The sequence below is a fragment of the Etheostoma spectabile genome, chromosome 15, assembly GCF_008692095.1.
Source record: "Etheostoma spectabile isolate EspeVRDwgs_2016 chromosome 15, UIUC_Espe_1.0, whole genome shotgun sequence".
NCBI lineage: Eukaryota > Metazoa > Chordata > Actinopteri > Perciformes > Percidae > Etheostoma > Etheostoma spectabile.
In genome coordinates, this window is record NC_045747.1 from 2,184,688 (window position 1) to 2,200,114 (window position 15,427).

The following is a 15,427-nucleotide window of genomic DNA, read 5'->3' on the forward strand; positions in this document are numbered from 1 at the left end:
TTATTTTTTGTTTACGTTTATTCTTGAAACTGGTTACAAAAGCGATTCGGAAGTACAAAACAAAAGACCATTTTGTCACAGTTAACTACAGCTTCCGTTGTACAGTGTAGTATAAAATGCAGCACTTGCTGACATTCAGTCATACACAGCCCACCTAAAAGCATCCAGAAATGTAGTTTTTCTCTTTTACTATATTCATATTACTACAGTTGTATCAGTTTTACATTTTTAAGTATGATCTTTCTAATTGGTTTACGTCTTAAAGAGCATGTCAACCCTTCACAACATCCCTGCTTACAACATACTACAATGCCCTTAACCTATACAGGTCACAATAGAACTGAAAATGAGCACCTTGTGTGATCCTCGAACGTTACTTTTAAAGTACAGTTATGTAATAAAGGTAAGATGTGTGAATGGGGAAAAGGTAACATGACATCATTCCTGTTGACTCAAGCATCTGTAATGTCTCATGTGGGTCAAATATGATTTAGTTTTAAAAGGTTTCACCATTCCCCCACTGTAGCCAGTCCAGCTGGTTTTACATGCTTATATAAGGCCTCTATTGACCTTCTATGACTCTGTGGTGGCCTCTGCCATCCTCTACGCTGGGGTCTGCTGGAGGGGGGGCAGCTCGGACCGGGACAGGAGCAGACTCAATAGACTGATCAGGAGAGCGAGCTCTGTCCTGGACTGTCCTCTGGACCCCATAGAGAAAGTAGGGGAGAGGAGGATGTTAGCCAAGCTGACATCCAACATGGACAACACCTCGCACCCCCTACATGACACTGTGGGGTCCCTGAGCAGCTCCTTCAGCAGCAGACTGATACCCCCACGGTGTAAGAAGGAGAGGTACCGCAGGACCTTCATCCCGGCCGCTGTCAGACTCTACAACGCCTGCACTACCTGATAGTGTTGTAGTTTCTGTTCCTGTTTTTCTCCCATCTACATCACACACTTTCTGTTTATCTTTAATATTGGTATTTATATTATTTTATTACAAGTACTTACTTTTCAATATTTATGGTCTCAGGTTAATACAATTTAAATTATGCTACCGACTCTTGCTTCTTTGCTCTAATTACACATTCAACTTAATTTTTAACGTCACTTACACCGCAATATTGTTTCTCTTATCATGGCAACCGCACTTTAAAATTCCTTTTGTTTGACGGCATTTTACTTACTCAGTCTACCATATTTTCATTGTCTATTTCTTGCCTGTATTTCTTGCCTTGTATTTCTTTCGTGCTAACTTGTTTGTGTGTTATTGTTTTGTCTTTTGTTTTTTTTGCTGTTGCTGCTATGCTGCTACTGTAACGACAGAATTTCCCCGTCGTGGGATAAATAAAGTATAATCTAATCTAATCTAATCTATTGAGATTACAAGTAAATGTAAAAATGTATCTTAGTTGCTAACAGAAACCTGGCTGTGGTTTGGCGCCTGCTGCCAGCTGCCAGATTCTTTATTCAAAGACAGGAGAATGTGTTTGCGTGGTGAATTTAAGACCTAAACATTCTGTATTTCTCTTCTACTGCAGCCTGTCCAGTTCGATCCATGCTACCGCCCTCTGCTGGCTGTGGATGGCGTTGCGTGTGGCTGCGAGCATCTCATCAGTGCTGCTCCAGGCGCCGGGCTCCAGGGTGTAGTGGAGGAGGGGCAGCGTCTCCAGCTGCAGCTCCTCGGCCTGGCACACCTCCTCCATCACGCTGTCCTCTCCACACCCGGGGAAAAGCTTCCTGCTTGGAAGTGTTGATGATGATGTTGAATCATGTTATTTCGGTTAACATACATAAAAGAAACAATTATTTTCGACAATTTGCCACCGTAGCCAACCGATAAAGGAATAGGCTGAAGCCAAGGCTTATTTTTGTCTATCCTATAATCCCCATTGAATCACCCAGAAAAAGTAAACTAAATTTAATCAAAATACTTCATAACCCTATTTATTTTACATTTTAAAGTTTTTTTGAAACTCCGACATTCACATTTTCAACTCATCATTAAGTTTACTCCATGATATAACCCCCAAAACTGAAACACATCTATATATTTTAGTCATATACATTATACATTAGTCCTCACTTTACCAGTTTCAAAGATAAAGAACCGTATAAAACTATAATTATCTTTTCTTAATTTAATTTTTTTTTTTTAAATGAACCGACAAACAGGAAAGCCATTGTTTACTCGAAACAGTCTTTCCAAAGTTTTTAAATATACAACGCTTTTACATTTAAACAATTTTATTGGAGGGTCTTATGCAGCATAAGTAAGAGGAAATAACTTTGTTTTCTTAAAAAAATCTTTTTTTGTATCTGCAAGGTAAGAAAATACTACACCATCTACACAGAGTAAATCGTTTATTGACCCTACAACGGGAATAGAGGGTCGTGTATGAGGACCTGGACGAGCCTGAATGAAGTACTATCGTGCTGATCTGATGTTTGGTTACTGTAGCACTAAATATACTGGACTTGCTAAGCAAAAGAATGCACACTTACCTTAGCGTCTTGTGCTTTTTGTTCTTAGGGCGGATATGGATGACGATAGGGTAAATCCCCAGTCTCAATAAGCCCTCAACACTGGGCAGCCCCAGCTCCAGCAGACAGTGCTTGTCCTGGGAGAAAGACAGAAAAAGTTAATAGTTAATAGCTATGACTGGTTATTGATTTCACCCACAATCACCCTTTTTTTTTTACAGATCTTTTTTTATTTTTATTTAAACAAACAAGCAAAAGTGGAACTCTCCACAGCACACATTCATGGAGCGCCAGGAGGACTCTGGACACTTGGCTGAGCGTCGCTGAAGATTTGAGGTCCGGGCCGGAGCCTTGAACCTTTGCATTAACTTGTGCCGGTGCTCGGTCCCTTGTCTTAGGTCTGTCTGTGTATGTGTCTGTTTTTGCATGTGTTGTTTTATCTTCCCTCCCTCCCGTCTATCCTCTCTATGTCTTTTGGTCCTTGGGTGCGTTCCCATCCTCAGTGTATTATTTGTCACGGTTAGTAATTTCTAAAATGTATTAAAAAAAAGAATTTGATCCCAAAAAAAACAAAAGCAACAAGCAAAAGGGCTAAACATCGGTCTAGACGACTACACACAGAAAAGTACACCACACACACCGAGGAAGGCCCAGTGCACCTTTTACACAATCCTTCCTTGCACTCAAATGTTTCCACACCAAAACAAAGAGAAGAAATACAAGAAGGAGGGAAACACAATAAAAAAACAACAGCAAGAACGATGTCTGCCGCTCACAAAGAAGACACAGAGACAGACACAAACAAACAAACAAAGCAGGGAGACCGGCATAAGACAAAAGGGACCAAACACACGCACAGATAGAAGCAAGAAGACTATAGCACAAGTCTACAGCATGGATTCAGGAAGGATTCAGCAATGTTGAGCCAAGGGTCCAAAGTCGAGCCGTGGAGAGCTCCATTGATATGTCATCCAAAAAGGAAAGGGTCTGTGTATGAATAGACAAGTCATGAGGTGGTTTCCCACAAACACCCTTCTTGATTGTGTTTTTTGTTTTCATTACCTGGCTGATGACATCCTGTATTGACTGCAGCCGTATTCCCAGAGCCTGCTCTGGGCTGCGGGAGTCCAACAGGAACACACTCGGCTCACTTCTCTCTGAAGTCTGGATAGACTCTGCAAACCGCAGTAAAACAGAGGAAAGAGGAGACTGTGGTGTATCATGTGTAAAGAAGCATCAACCTTTTTGTTCGCTGAGTTCATCAGTGTTTAGTGTATTTAACCCTTGTGTTGTCTTCCCATAGACCAATATTTTTGGGTCACTTTTCCCAAAGTTCTTTATTTTATTAATTTGGACATTTTTGTTGTTGTTCCAAAGTTTTTGGAGCTTTTTTGTTGATATCACTTTTTGACATTTTTGTCACTTTTCACGAAGGTCTTTCTCACTTTTTACAATGTCTTTCTTGATTATTTCTGTGTTTTTTTTGGACGTTTTTGTTGTTTTTCCCTATATTTGTCACTTTTTTCAGTGTTCTTAAATATTTTTTTTTTCTTAAAATGCTATGAAATTAAATAAAACACCCAAATCCAATAAAAATAGTGATCTGATCAGTTATTTAACTTGTGAGGAGCGTTGTAGGGAACCATCCACGTTATTTTTATATTACAATTTGGTTGAAGGAAACCCAAATTTCTGATTCCGAAACTTTTTTTAAGGGGTGAAATTTGACCCGGAGGACAACAGGAGTGTTTGTACTAAAGATAATGAACTTGCACTTACTTCTTGCTGTCCGGAGTTTGTAACTTCAAGGTTGAAAGTCACTTTGGATAAAAGCGTCAGCTACATGACATGTAATGATGTGCACATACCTGGAAGGCAGGTGTTGAACTTCAAACCAGAATCTGCAGGTTGCAGCAGTCTCTCTATGAGACCACGGGAGAGAAGAGAGGGGGAGAAGAGGACCGGCCGCTTAGTCTGAACCTGCACCGGGTGCACTAAACTGTACGGGATCAAGTGCTCCTCGTGACCTGAAAGGACACACAGCACACAGGGGCAACGTGCACACATACACAGTTTGTCAAATAAAACTTATACTGAAACAAATCAAATTTATTTCACAGATTTGATGTTGCATTTCGGGAACACTATGGCTGGTGCTTACGTTTGTTGAGTGTGTAAAGGACCTGCTGTGTGGAACCAATCCCACGGCCACTGGGGTCCACGGCCTTGACCAATCGTACACGTCCAGATGGTTTCTTCAAGAACTACATGTAGGAAAATGGAGAAAAATAAACACCTAATAGCTGTGTGTTACCAGTTCTGTTATAGTTTGATAAAGCACAGTGACTGAAAGTGACCCTGATGTTCATTTCAGTTAAAAAAAAGGAAGACTTACCCTCCTCTTGAAGTCCTTTTGCTCCATGGACATTTTTCGTAGTCTTACAAGTAACAACTGTTGTGCCCTGAGATGCAAAATATTTTACACTCCTTATTGTGCATAATTAAGATATTACTTTTGACATACTATAATATTGTAATGTCTTTCAGAGCCACAGTTAAAAACCTCAATGGCCAGAATAAGAATGCGGTCTAAAATCATATTAAGGTCTGTGTGGTGCACCTGTTGTAGTTGGGCATGGTTCCTGCCTGCAGGGGTTTGGCTGTGTGTGGGTCCACCAGGGAACAGTGCCAATCATATTTTTTATTGTATCTTGTGTCTGTGACATGTATAATGTCATCACAGGACACACCCAGAGACGACGGGTCACCGCGAGGCTCCATGCTGAGATTGACACGCACATAGAAGGAGTCAGCACCCATGAAAGTAGGTGACGAGAGCTGGGAGCACAGCTTGGAGTATCCTAAGCACAGGGAAGGGAAGAAGGGACATCTTAGTCTCACTTCTCTGGGACACAAAAGTTTCAAGAATACAGTACTACTGTTTTATGTTGATTTTTCAAATCTCTGACAAAAACAGACTCACCCTCTGGGTTGCTCTGGTGTTTGAGTGTTGAAGGCTCGGACCACCACTGCAGAGAAAAGTGGGCGACTTCAGCAGTACACTGGCTCAGCATCACACTGCCCCCACCAAACAGAACCCGCTCCAGCTGGGCAACACAGAGGAAAAACTGCATGTTATCTTCCAGCTTTACGTTCTTATGTTCATCTTTTTTCTCTCTCTCTTATGTTTCATTTACACTTTTTTGCAATCAAGGACCTCGCAAAATATTCACACACCTGCAGGCAGAACTGTAATGTGAAGTTGTACAAAAAAACATAAATAACCATGTACATACACACACAGTGCTCGCTCACACATGAAATATTCACTATCCAGACACACACCTCCAGCAGCTCACTGCCCTCCTTCAGTCCACATAGTTCAGCCGGGGAGCCAGCTCTCACGTGGCTGACGAAGATCCCGGTTTTGTTCCCTCCGATTAGCGTAACATCGTCAGCTAGACTGGTTGTCCCGTGCTTTGGTAAGATGGGGGGGCTTGAGGACGGCGAGCGAGAGAGAATCCTGGGAGATGGCAAGGATGGGCAGCATGAGATAAGCATGATGTGACATGTACTTTACAAAAACTAAAGCTCAGTAGTGAAGTCTATTCACTTTATTTCATCAAAACGTTACATCTTATGCTTTTTCTGTGCTCGTAGAATTTATTTCAACATAAATACATATATGTTGTACATAATGGGAATATTTGCACCTACAGTTTTAAACCCTTTCAACACAGTACACCCAATCATTAAGGTTTAATGAGATAGATGTTCATCACTTAGTTTAGTTAAATTGTATCTGCTAGAAAGGCCTTTTTTGCTGCATATTGAGGCTTCCACAAACAAATTAAGATCATTGTCATGGGCCAATACTAACACCACACTTTTGTAAAATAAATCCCCCAAAATGTTTTATACTGCAGTTTGTATGTTAAGACCTTTATTTTACATTGTTATCTATGAAGGTGTTACACGTTGCTGGGAGCAGTGGCATCATTGGTTATAAGCAGAAAGCATCACAAGACACACCGGTTGGACAAAATTCCTACTCAAAAAGACAGCAAAAGACTACAAAATTTCATCTCAGACATTTTTTTACAATTTTAATCGTTTATATAACCCAAGACTTTGGTAAACTCATTTCAAGCTCCGTAACAATTCGTAAAACTCACCATAAGTTAAGGTTTGTTTTCACAAGAGATTTGAGGACTTTTATGAAAGCCAACATCAAACGTTTCAGCTTTCGCGCCGAATCATCTCTTTACACATTGCTCTAGAAAAAATGTGGGCATCACTATAAAGAAAACTGAGTTTGTTCTCAACATTTTGATGAGAAACACATGGGGATTCATTATATGCAAACACCTGAAAAAGGTAAATTAAAGAAGATATGTGGAAATGCCCTTGGACCTCAGAGGGTTAACATTGACAGGCGTCAAAAACCGTGATGGTGTGCCTACCTGGGAGCACAAGGGTTGGGTTGGCGTGGAGAGACTGCAGGCAGGTTGACCAGGTCGAGGGGGAAGAGATGAGAGTGTAGCGACATACAGGAATCCCACAAAGAAGGTTCACTCTGCTCACCTGAAAACACCAGAGAGCCTCATCACTCATGTTCACAATATAAGTGCAAAGGAAGCAAAACCAGAACTTTGGTTTTGTTTTATTGTACTTTGATGCCAAATAAGAATCATTTAGAAGTTCATTTAGGGTTTTCTTCTACAGTTTTTTAAAATACCTGTAATGTTATCGTTCTCATCACTGCACCACGAGGATTCCAAGTCAAACCTTTTTTAAAACAGAAAAAAAAGGATGATAAAAGGTAATGAGATGTTGTTTTAAGTGAAGACATTAGGTAGAGCAGGCTGTAAATAGGTAATGTTTTGTGGGGCTGATTAACTCACTCTGTGTTGAATCGTCGGTTGATGGAGTTCATACACGGAGGAAAGGGGAATGTGGAGAGACGATTTATTTCTTTTTCGTTGTCTTCTGTCTGAGTCTAGCAAGGTAAGTTAAAAAAAAAAAAAAAAAAACAATGATTCTGACTCTTTCATTCTTTTTCTCTTTCGTTAAGGAGCAGAGTCGCTATACTCACTGACAAAAGGAGATTGTCCTCGGAGTTGGAACGATAATCTGTGAAGAAGCAGAAAAAATATTAGAATGAACATGAGTGTATCTTAACTTTATAAGGTAAACAAAGTACTTTTTTTTTACTGTGCAAAAGTTGAGAATCATCTTCCTGCTGTCATTGCACACAACTTACCCTCCAAGTTTTCATTGCCTTGGCCACTTGAGGGCGTCTGTGGCACAGAGAAGATGAGTAAATGTAGAATGACCTCACAGTCAGTGAGAGGTATTTTGCAGGTACTGACATGCTTATAGATTTTCATAAGAATCTACAACAATGTGTCATACTTAAGATAATAATAAGATCATTAGTCAAAATTGTACTTTGCAGTCTAAAAGCTACATTCCTTGCATACCGTCAGAACATTAGAAAACATGTGGCAGTGTCTACAACAGTTGTGTCCCATAGGAATTATCCCTATTAAAAGTACATAAACAACATCAGATTCTTAGTAATTTGGATTTAAATCACAACTAGGGTGATGGATTCTGCTGTCATTGTGAATGTGAGAAAAATCATATTTTTTTCCAGACCTTTTGTAGGAGAGGCCGGGTGCCACCGGCCTGGGGTCTAAGGTCCAGGCCGAGGGAACAGCAGGGGCCGTAGCATTGGTCCTCACTGCACAGAGACAGGTGGGACTGTGGGGACACGGGGGGCATATTCTATCAAATGATCTGTGGTTCCTGTGGGAAGACAGTGCTGCACTGCTAACGCGCTGTGCTCCTGCGTTCAACTTACACAGTTCAGACACAGGCTGCTCTGCTCTATTAGCTCGCGACTCCTCTCCCTCTCTCTCTCCAGCTCCCTTTGCTGCTGCTCCACGTTGGCCTGCAGCTCCGCAATGCGTTTACGCAGACGGTTCTTATCCAGGAGACAGTCGGTGTACTCCAACTGCAGGCTGTCTCGACTACGCAGAGCCTGGGGGGGAAAAGTATATGACAAAATAATAATAAATGGAAAAAAGAAAGAGAAAAGAAGTTTGCATGGTGTAAAAACGGTTCACCCTAGTAAGGGATGCTATTACACTGCAACACCACTAACTACAGATGGGTCTTGATGCACTCGGTATGTTTAGTGTACTTCATTACATGATCCCCATCAGCTGTGCCCATAAGCTAGTCCCCACGGCATTCCGGGATGGGAGAAAAATGTGCTCTGGTTTATTGGCATTTATTCAAACCAATCACAATTGTCTTGGGTGGCGCTAAACGCCGGACAGAACTGCGGTGCTGCTGCTAAATAGCCTCGGGAGGGAACTTGTTTTGGTGGAACATGTGTAAGTTTAAGGGTTGTTTTATTTGTGCCACAGAAAACTCCAATTGGACACAGTCTAGCTAGCTGTGTGGATTCACCCTGCAGAGATCTGAGGAGCAGTTAACCAGAAATCCTCAGAAATCCACCGGAGTTTAAAATCTCAACACAAAAGGAAAAGGAAGGTATTGTAAATCTGGCCGAAAAAAATGAAATCCTGTGAAATGTTCGGCAGCAACGGATCAGTCCCAGAAGTATAACGTTATGGCTATGGACTACAGTCCACATAATTCAACACATTTAAAAACATACGTTTCATTTAGTTAATTTAGTATGTTGGTCAGAGACTCGGTTGGGCCTTCATTCACACTGACCTGGTCTCTCTCCTTTTCCAGCTCCATGATCTGGTTAAAGTAGGACACACTCCTCTTCTGTTCCGTCTCCCAGTCCAGCTGGAGAGTCCTCACCTTCAGCTGTAGCTGCTCACACTGAGACTCCACCTGCAAACACGGTTAACCATTACGACCTCTATTTAAAAGGCAGTGAAGAAACAAAACATGGGCTTTGGCAGTAAACCTTTCAACAACAGTAAAAAAAATCATAATCTTAAAGATCATTTGTGAGTCTGTTCACTAGGGCAGCAACTAACTGATCATTTTCATAGTCGATTAATGGATTAGTTGTTTGGTCTAGAAAGTGTCCAAAGATGACAACGTCAACAAATGTCTTTTGTTTGTCCACAACTCGAAGATATTAAGTTTACTACCTTAGAGTGTAAAGTGAAAAAAACTAGAAAATATTCACATTTAATAAGCTGGAAACTTATTAAAAAAACGACTCAAACCGATTAATCAATCTTTAAAATATTTGCTGATTAATTTAAAAGTTGACAACTAATGGATTAATGGATTCATCCCTGCAGCCCTACTATTCACCTTCTCCCAGTGCTCCTCGGTGCTCTGTAGCTCCCCCTGTAGTCGGGTAATGACGTCACACAGCTCCTGTCTCTGGTCTGCAGCCTCCCTGCGGTCCTGCTTCAGGATGTCCATCAGAGCCTGAAACAACAGTAACACCCCATCTTTAAAGATTCTGACATAAACAGAGACAGTTATAAAGGCCATTTTCAGATGATAAACATTGTAGATTTGAAAACATACTATGACTCCAGTGTTGGGACTTGAGCCCTTCATCTGAGTCCCTGTGTTCTCCGCTTTCTGAACTTCAGTTTGGCGCTGCGGCTTTTCTGGTAAAGCGGGTGGAGAACCATTTACTCCATTAGAGGGCAAACTGTTTCTTTTTGCCAGCCTCTTGCTTCCTGGGGTATTGATTGTATGTGTTTCTGCCTCTGTCAGCCTGGACTTCAGCTCCTCTACCTGTAGGGAGAATTAGCAAAGCAGCCGTGAAGACAAACTCTGGCATTTTTTAAATATGGGCTTGAACTTTCCACACCAGGCACCAGGGCTGTTTATCTACAATAATGGTAGAAATTTAATTTTGTAATATGTTCATTTTTATTCTAGGAATCAAGTACTTGGGAGTAAAAAAAAGGAACGGAAAACCAACACGTTTATTATACTACATTCCAATTTTAGCAGGCACACTGCATATACTGTAAAGTAACAAGACCATAGTGGAATTAATGCAGTTGGCTATCAATCTCAACACATACCTCAGTGGAATGGTCAACATGTTGTGACAGCGCACAAACTAAAATAAGGGCGTCTGATAACATCTTCACACATGACTCACTTTAGTTACTATGTTGCAGCTGTGTGCAGTTTCACTTGGGCACTGTTATTTGCCGCCTTATCATGCCATCAAACATTACATTCTTTTTTTCCTTAGGTTTATCAAACACTTAAAATAGCTCTCCCTGTCCCAACATGATTATGCAGCAAACAGTATCTTTGGTGAACAGACTCTTGTGTTAAACAGAATGACCATCATGGCCCACATAGAGCCCCTTATACTGCACCTAAAGTTAAGAGCAACAAGGGGAAACTATTGGGGGGGGCGTGAGATGAGAAGTTGCTTTTAGAGTCAGGGTCCGCTGAAGAATGTGGTGGGAGGTAGGTAATGACCCATCTTAAAAGCAAGGATAAATTGGCCTAATTGTGAAAAAAAAACACTTCATTTACACATTAGAAAAAACGTATTAAATGTAAGGTAACCATACAGTTAAAGGACAATTCTGGCGCAAAATTAACCTAGGGGTTAATAACACATGGGTACCGAGTCAACCGTTCTCTGGAATATGTTTTCATGCTAACTGAATGTGACCAGTTTTAGGGCAACCCCCTAATTAACTTATAACACTAGTCGTCGGGGCATGCACAAGTAATAAGAAATAGCTATATCTATACCCCTAACAAGGCTCAAAATAGCACCACACTTCCACGGTAGCATAATGAGAGTCCCTACATGTAAACCAAAGCTTTGAGAACTTTGTAAGTGTACAGACGTGCTTAAGCTATGTTACTGGTTACACTGCGTTCATTGTTCAATTGGTCATGACTGTTTTCCCAAGATGGCGCCTGCCTGTATACCAAATGGTGTCACTACCCGATGTGAGTCGAGTGAAGATGTGAGTTGCGCATGCGGCACTTTGCGACAAGTAGCCTACAAGATGCTAACGAGAGACTTCTGTAATGTCGATACAGTAAAAATGAATTTAAATAATGAAGTTTGTTCACTGCTGGCTACAAGTTAGCATCAAACACAACAAAGGCTGTCGGTTGAATGATGTTTTGAGCTAACGCTAGCAATCAAAAATACCATAGATAGCTAAAAAGTTTTTGAAATGATTTCCATCTTCTGTTATTGTTTGTAATGAGAAAGGTTTATTATTTCATGGATTTGTTTAAATGTAAACTGTTTAAATCTGCTATTCTGAGCCTTGTTAGTGGTTTAGATATAGCTATTTCTTATTACTTTGGTGTGCCCCGACGACTAGCGCAATAAGCTAATTAGGCATTTGCCCTAAAACTGGTCACATTCGATTAGCGTGACAACATGTCCCAGAGAACGGTCGACTTGGTACCCTTGTGTCATTAACCCCTAGGTTCACTTTGCACCAGAAGTCTCCTTTAAGCTTCAGCCATTCATTTTCATCCGTCCGGCCTAGTTTAATAAACTTAATTTTATACAGTAGGCTACATTTAGTTGGGGTACCCTACTTTGTCACCCTTTAAGCAAATAAGATAATGGTGTTTGACAATATATCAATATCTGTGAATTTCATGACATTGGGAATTTTCCCCGTTGTCTGCTTAATAAAGTATTTTGATTCTGATATCTTGAAATTTTAAAACCTGGATGTGGGGAAAAAACATACACTGTCTTAAAACCTTACATGGTTAATTAAAACCAAATTGAGAAACTGTACAGTTTCTGTTTTAACTTAAGCTGCTCCTAAACGACCGACCTGCCTCAGTAGTTCTCTCTCACGGCTGGAGGCCATGCCTTGCTCCTCCAGGGCTCTGGCGTACTTCACAGCCTGCTCCAGGTGCCTGTCCTTCAGCTTGCCCAGCTCTCGACTGGCCAACTCCCAGTCCTGACGCAACCTTCAGAACACAAATCATCCAGAGCACACATTCACTTACTTTTTGTCACTGATTCATTGTTTTGTGCCACAAAAAGTAAACCCTGTGCTTTCTGCAACATTAACGTTACATTCACACAGCAGATATATACACCCTCTTGAATGGAATCCCAGTCTCTAAATTGCAAAAGATCTTTATCCAATGATAATTAAACCCAAAGTTACCAATTGTATGTTTACGTTGCTCATCCCTTCAGTATCAGTTTGTTTGAAACAATCACAGATCAGCTGAAACACTCAGAGATAGTTTGTTTGTTAAAATTTTTTAAAAATTTCCTTTTATTTGTTTGAAATTCAACAAGCAATTTGTTGTATTTAAGCACAATACTGAAGGCAGCAAAAATGCAGAACTTGGTTCACGCTAATATTTTATCGCAGGTAACATTATACTCCCACTACCCCTTTGACGCCATCAACAATAAAAATAACCTGGCTCAACGGTCAGAAAAAAGTTTCTTTCATGACTAATATCGTACAATTTAGTGAATATCATTCTCTTGGACAAGATTTTCTTTTCACATCCTGATCCCAGCAGGATGCAAACTAAGAGGAATAAACCATGCGAGACAGACCTCTCTAGCTGCAGTTTGTCCTGACGTAGCTCCTGAGCTTTACGTTCGGCGCGATTGCGCTCCTCCTCCGCCATGCGGCAGCGCTGAGACAGGCGTCGCTCGCATAAGCGGGTGTTTCGAAGCTGCTCTCGAAGTTTACGCACCTCCAGCAGCAGAAACTGGGTCAATCCCTCCGGACCTTCCTCATCTGGGGAGTAAAGACAGGTGGAGGTTATAAGTCATGGGGACTCTTGGTTAATCTATGGAGAAGGTAAACTCTCACGCAAACAGTCAGAGAGGCTTGTTTTATTGTCTGTTTATGAATATGTGTCTACTGTGTCTGACTATGTGACAAATATGCACTTGTAATGATCTGAATGCCCTGAAACTTTGTGTATACTTTGTGAAAGCAGAGAAGTTGCAGAAATTAAAATCTAGACTCTAGACTATTAGTGCCAAATTTCTAAATACCTTTACTTTAGAGCCCAACCGATAAATGATTTTTAAAGGCCAATATCAATGCGGATATTTGTATTCATGTATTCACTGAAATACTTCTGTAGTCATGACAGAGAAAAATGCTGCAAACATCTGCATCTATCTATTTCTGATTAAATAGTGCCTAAGGTTTAAGAGGCCATATTCAAAGGACAATTTCACATGCCAGTCGCATATTTTTAAAAGATATTTTTGTTGGTATTTTAGGCCTTTATTTGTGACATGACAGCTTAAACATGAAAGGGGAGAGAGAAGGGGAATGACATGCAGCAAAGGGAAGTCCACGTGGGGTGTCCATACATCCACCATTCTCAACGTGCAGAGAAACTGCTTACCCAGTATGAGGGAGCATCGCTGCGTGGCCTGTTCTCCGGTCAGCTGCGTGTACTGGTCTGGGTGGTAAAACTCCAGCGATTCCATGAAGGCTTGAAGCCCTCGCGGGCCCTGACCACGCAGGATGTCCAGCAAACGACCTGTTCAACAAAGACAAACGGGAAATCAAGTCTGAACAAAACTGTAACAATGTGGAATTAGTTACAAATGAGTTTGGTTCCGTAAACTGTTATATTGAGTTAACACTGTCTTACCACAAAGACGCTTCCTCTTTGATGTTATCGCCATTAATACTATAGTTAGGTAAGTATTTTAAACATGACCATGATGAATGCATGGCTCTAACATGAGATAACTCACTGGCAAAGGAACAGCAGTGATATGAACTGGGTGCTCAGGTGCTCATCTTCATCCTGTCTTTACTTGCAACATCTCCCCTTTATCTTTATCTTCTTTCACTCCTTATTCTGTCTGTCTTCAACTCCCCTTTACTTAGCCTTGTCTTTCATCTTACTCTCTCCTTTGTTCCTGCCTGTTTCTCACAGCAACGTTTATCTTTACCCAGCTGTTACTCTCCGACAACCTGCTGCACAATCACTCACACATAATGTTTCTTCTTTGGGAGTTTTACAAATGAACCATACTGCGTGTACTGTACTGCTACCCATGTTCAAAGCTTCTCAAACAATTGTGGAGCCATTTGTATCGACTTATGATAGTAAAGACATATTGCGCCAGTCTATCTTCCAATGTTTCCTTTCAGCTGTCTCATGAAAGCAAAAAATGCCAGACAACAAATCTGTAATGCAAGAAAATGTCATTACTTTTTGTCACGACGATGCCCATGTTTGTGTGTTGTTTGTCTTCTCAATTAGATTTTCTATTAAGGCAGCATGTGTTTCCATTTCAGTAAATCGGCACCATTAAAAGTATGCAGGTACGACGGATGGGTTTATTCTTCCAAACTTATATTTAGTCCATTTGAATTTTTTCTTTGTTTTCATTCCATGGGAACCTTACTAAAAAATAAAACCAAAAAGATTATTGGCATGCAAGAAGATCTCTCTAACAAAGATCTTTGACAGACAAGTTTTGCAGAAGGCACGGCCAATTTGATCAAGATCTGACCACCCATTCTTCCCTCTGGGCGGAGACACAGGCTCTCTTAGGCAAAAACATACAGGTATGTACCTGTATGTTTTTACTTTTGTAAATCTTAATTGGTAACTACCACAACACTTGAATGCACAGTTTTTATTAGTGGCACTTTGGGGCTTCTCAGTGACACAGATTTTATTTTATGCTATTCCCTTTTTAATGTTTTTTAAATCTGTTTATTGATCCCCAATGGGGAAATTACAATTTACACTCTGTGTCCACACTTTGTTTGTTATCACACACAGTCCTGAACTACACACATGCTCAGGATCTGTACATGCACTAATGGAGAGATGTCAGAGTGAGAGGCTGCCAGCTAAACCAGCGCCCTGAGCGGTTGGGGGGGTACCGTGCCTTGCTCAAAGGCACCTGGCAGTGCCCAGGAGGTGAAGTGGCAGCTCTCCAGCCACCAATCCACACTCC

At 40.9% G+C, this 15,427-nt stretch overlaps 1 protein-coding gene across 2 annotated transcripts in view; it reads right to left on the reverse strand.

Moving 5' to 3' along the window:
• Positions 1-1,524: 1,524 nt before the first annotated feature.
• The window catches only part of zmp:0000000896 (caspase recruitment domain-containing protein 10), a 17,335-nt gene continuing 3,432 nt past the window's right edge, over positions 1,525-15,427 (reverse strand). Inside the window, exons 3-24 of one of the 2 annotated variants that reach the window (XM_032536629.1) lie at positions 13,849-13,986; positions 13,037-13,223; positions 12,288-12,426; positions 10,021-10,236; positions 9,799-9,918; positions 9,238-9,363; positions 8,351-8,530; positions 8,146-8,250; positions 7,748-7,784; positions 7,580-7,617; positions 7,389-7,483; positions 7,223-7,272; positions 6,948-7,068; positions 5,830-6,007; positions 5,468-5,591; positions 5,105-5,345; positions 4,880-4,946; positions 4,646-4,748; positions 4,353-4,511; positions 3,547-3,659; positions 2,506-2,621; positions 1,525-1,736 (exon numbers count right to left, since the gene is read on the reverse strand). In XM_032536629.1, coding sequence (XP_032392520.1) covers positions 1,706-1,736; positions 2,506-2,621; positions 3,547-3,659; positions 4,353-4,511; positions 4,646-4,748; positions 4,880-4,946; positions 5,105-5,345; positions 5,468-5,591; positions 5,830-6,007; positions 6,948-7,068; positions 7,223-7,272; positions 7,389-7,483; positions 7,580-7,617; positions 7,748-7,784; positions 8,146-8,250; positions 8,351-8,530; positions 9,238-9,363; positions 9,799-9,918; positions 10,021-10,236; positions 12,288-12,426; positions 13,037-13,223; positions 13,849-13,986 — 2,684 coding nt within the window. In that variant the 3' untranslated portion in view covers positions 1,525-1,705. Of the gene's footprint in view, positions 1,741-2,505; positions 2,622-3,546; positions 3,660-4,352; positions 4,512-4,645; positions 4,749-4,879; positions 4,947-5,104; positions 5,346-5,467; positions 5,592-5,829; positions 6,008-6,947; positions 7,069-7,222; positions 7,273-7,388; positions 7,484-7,579; positions 7,618-7,747; positions 7,785-8,145; positions 8,251-8,350; positions 8,531-9,237; positions 9,364-9,798; positions 9,919-10,020; positions 10,237-12,287; positions 12,427-13,036; positions 13,224-13,848; positions 13,987-15,427 lie in introns of both variants that reach the window. The other variant, XM_032536628.1, reaches the window with a different exon arrangement.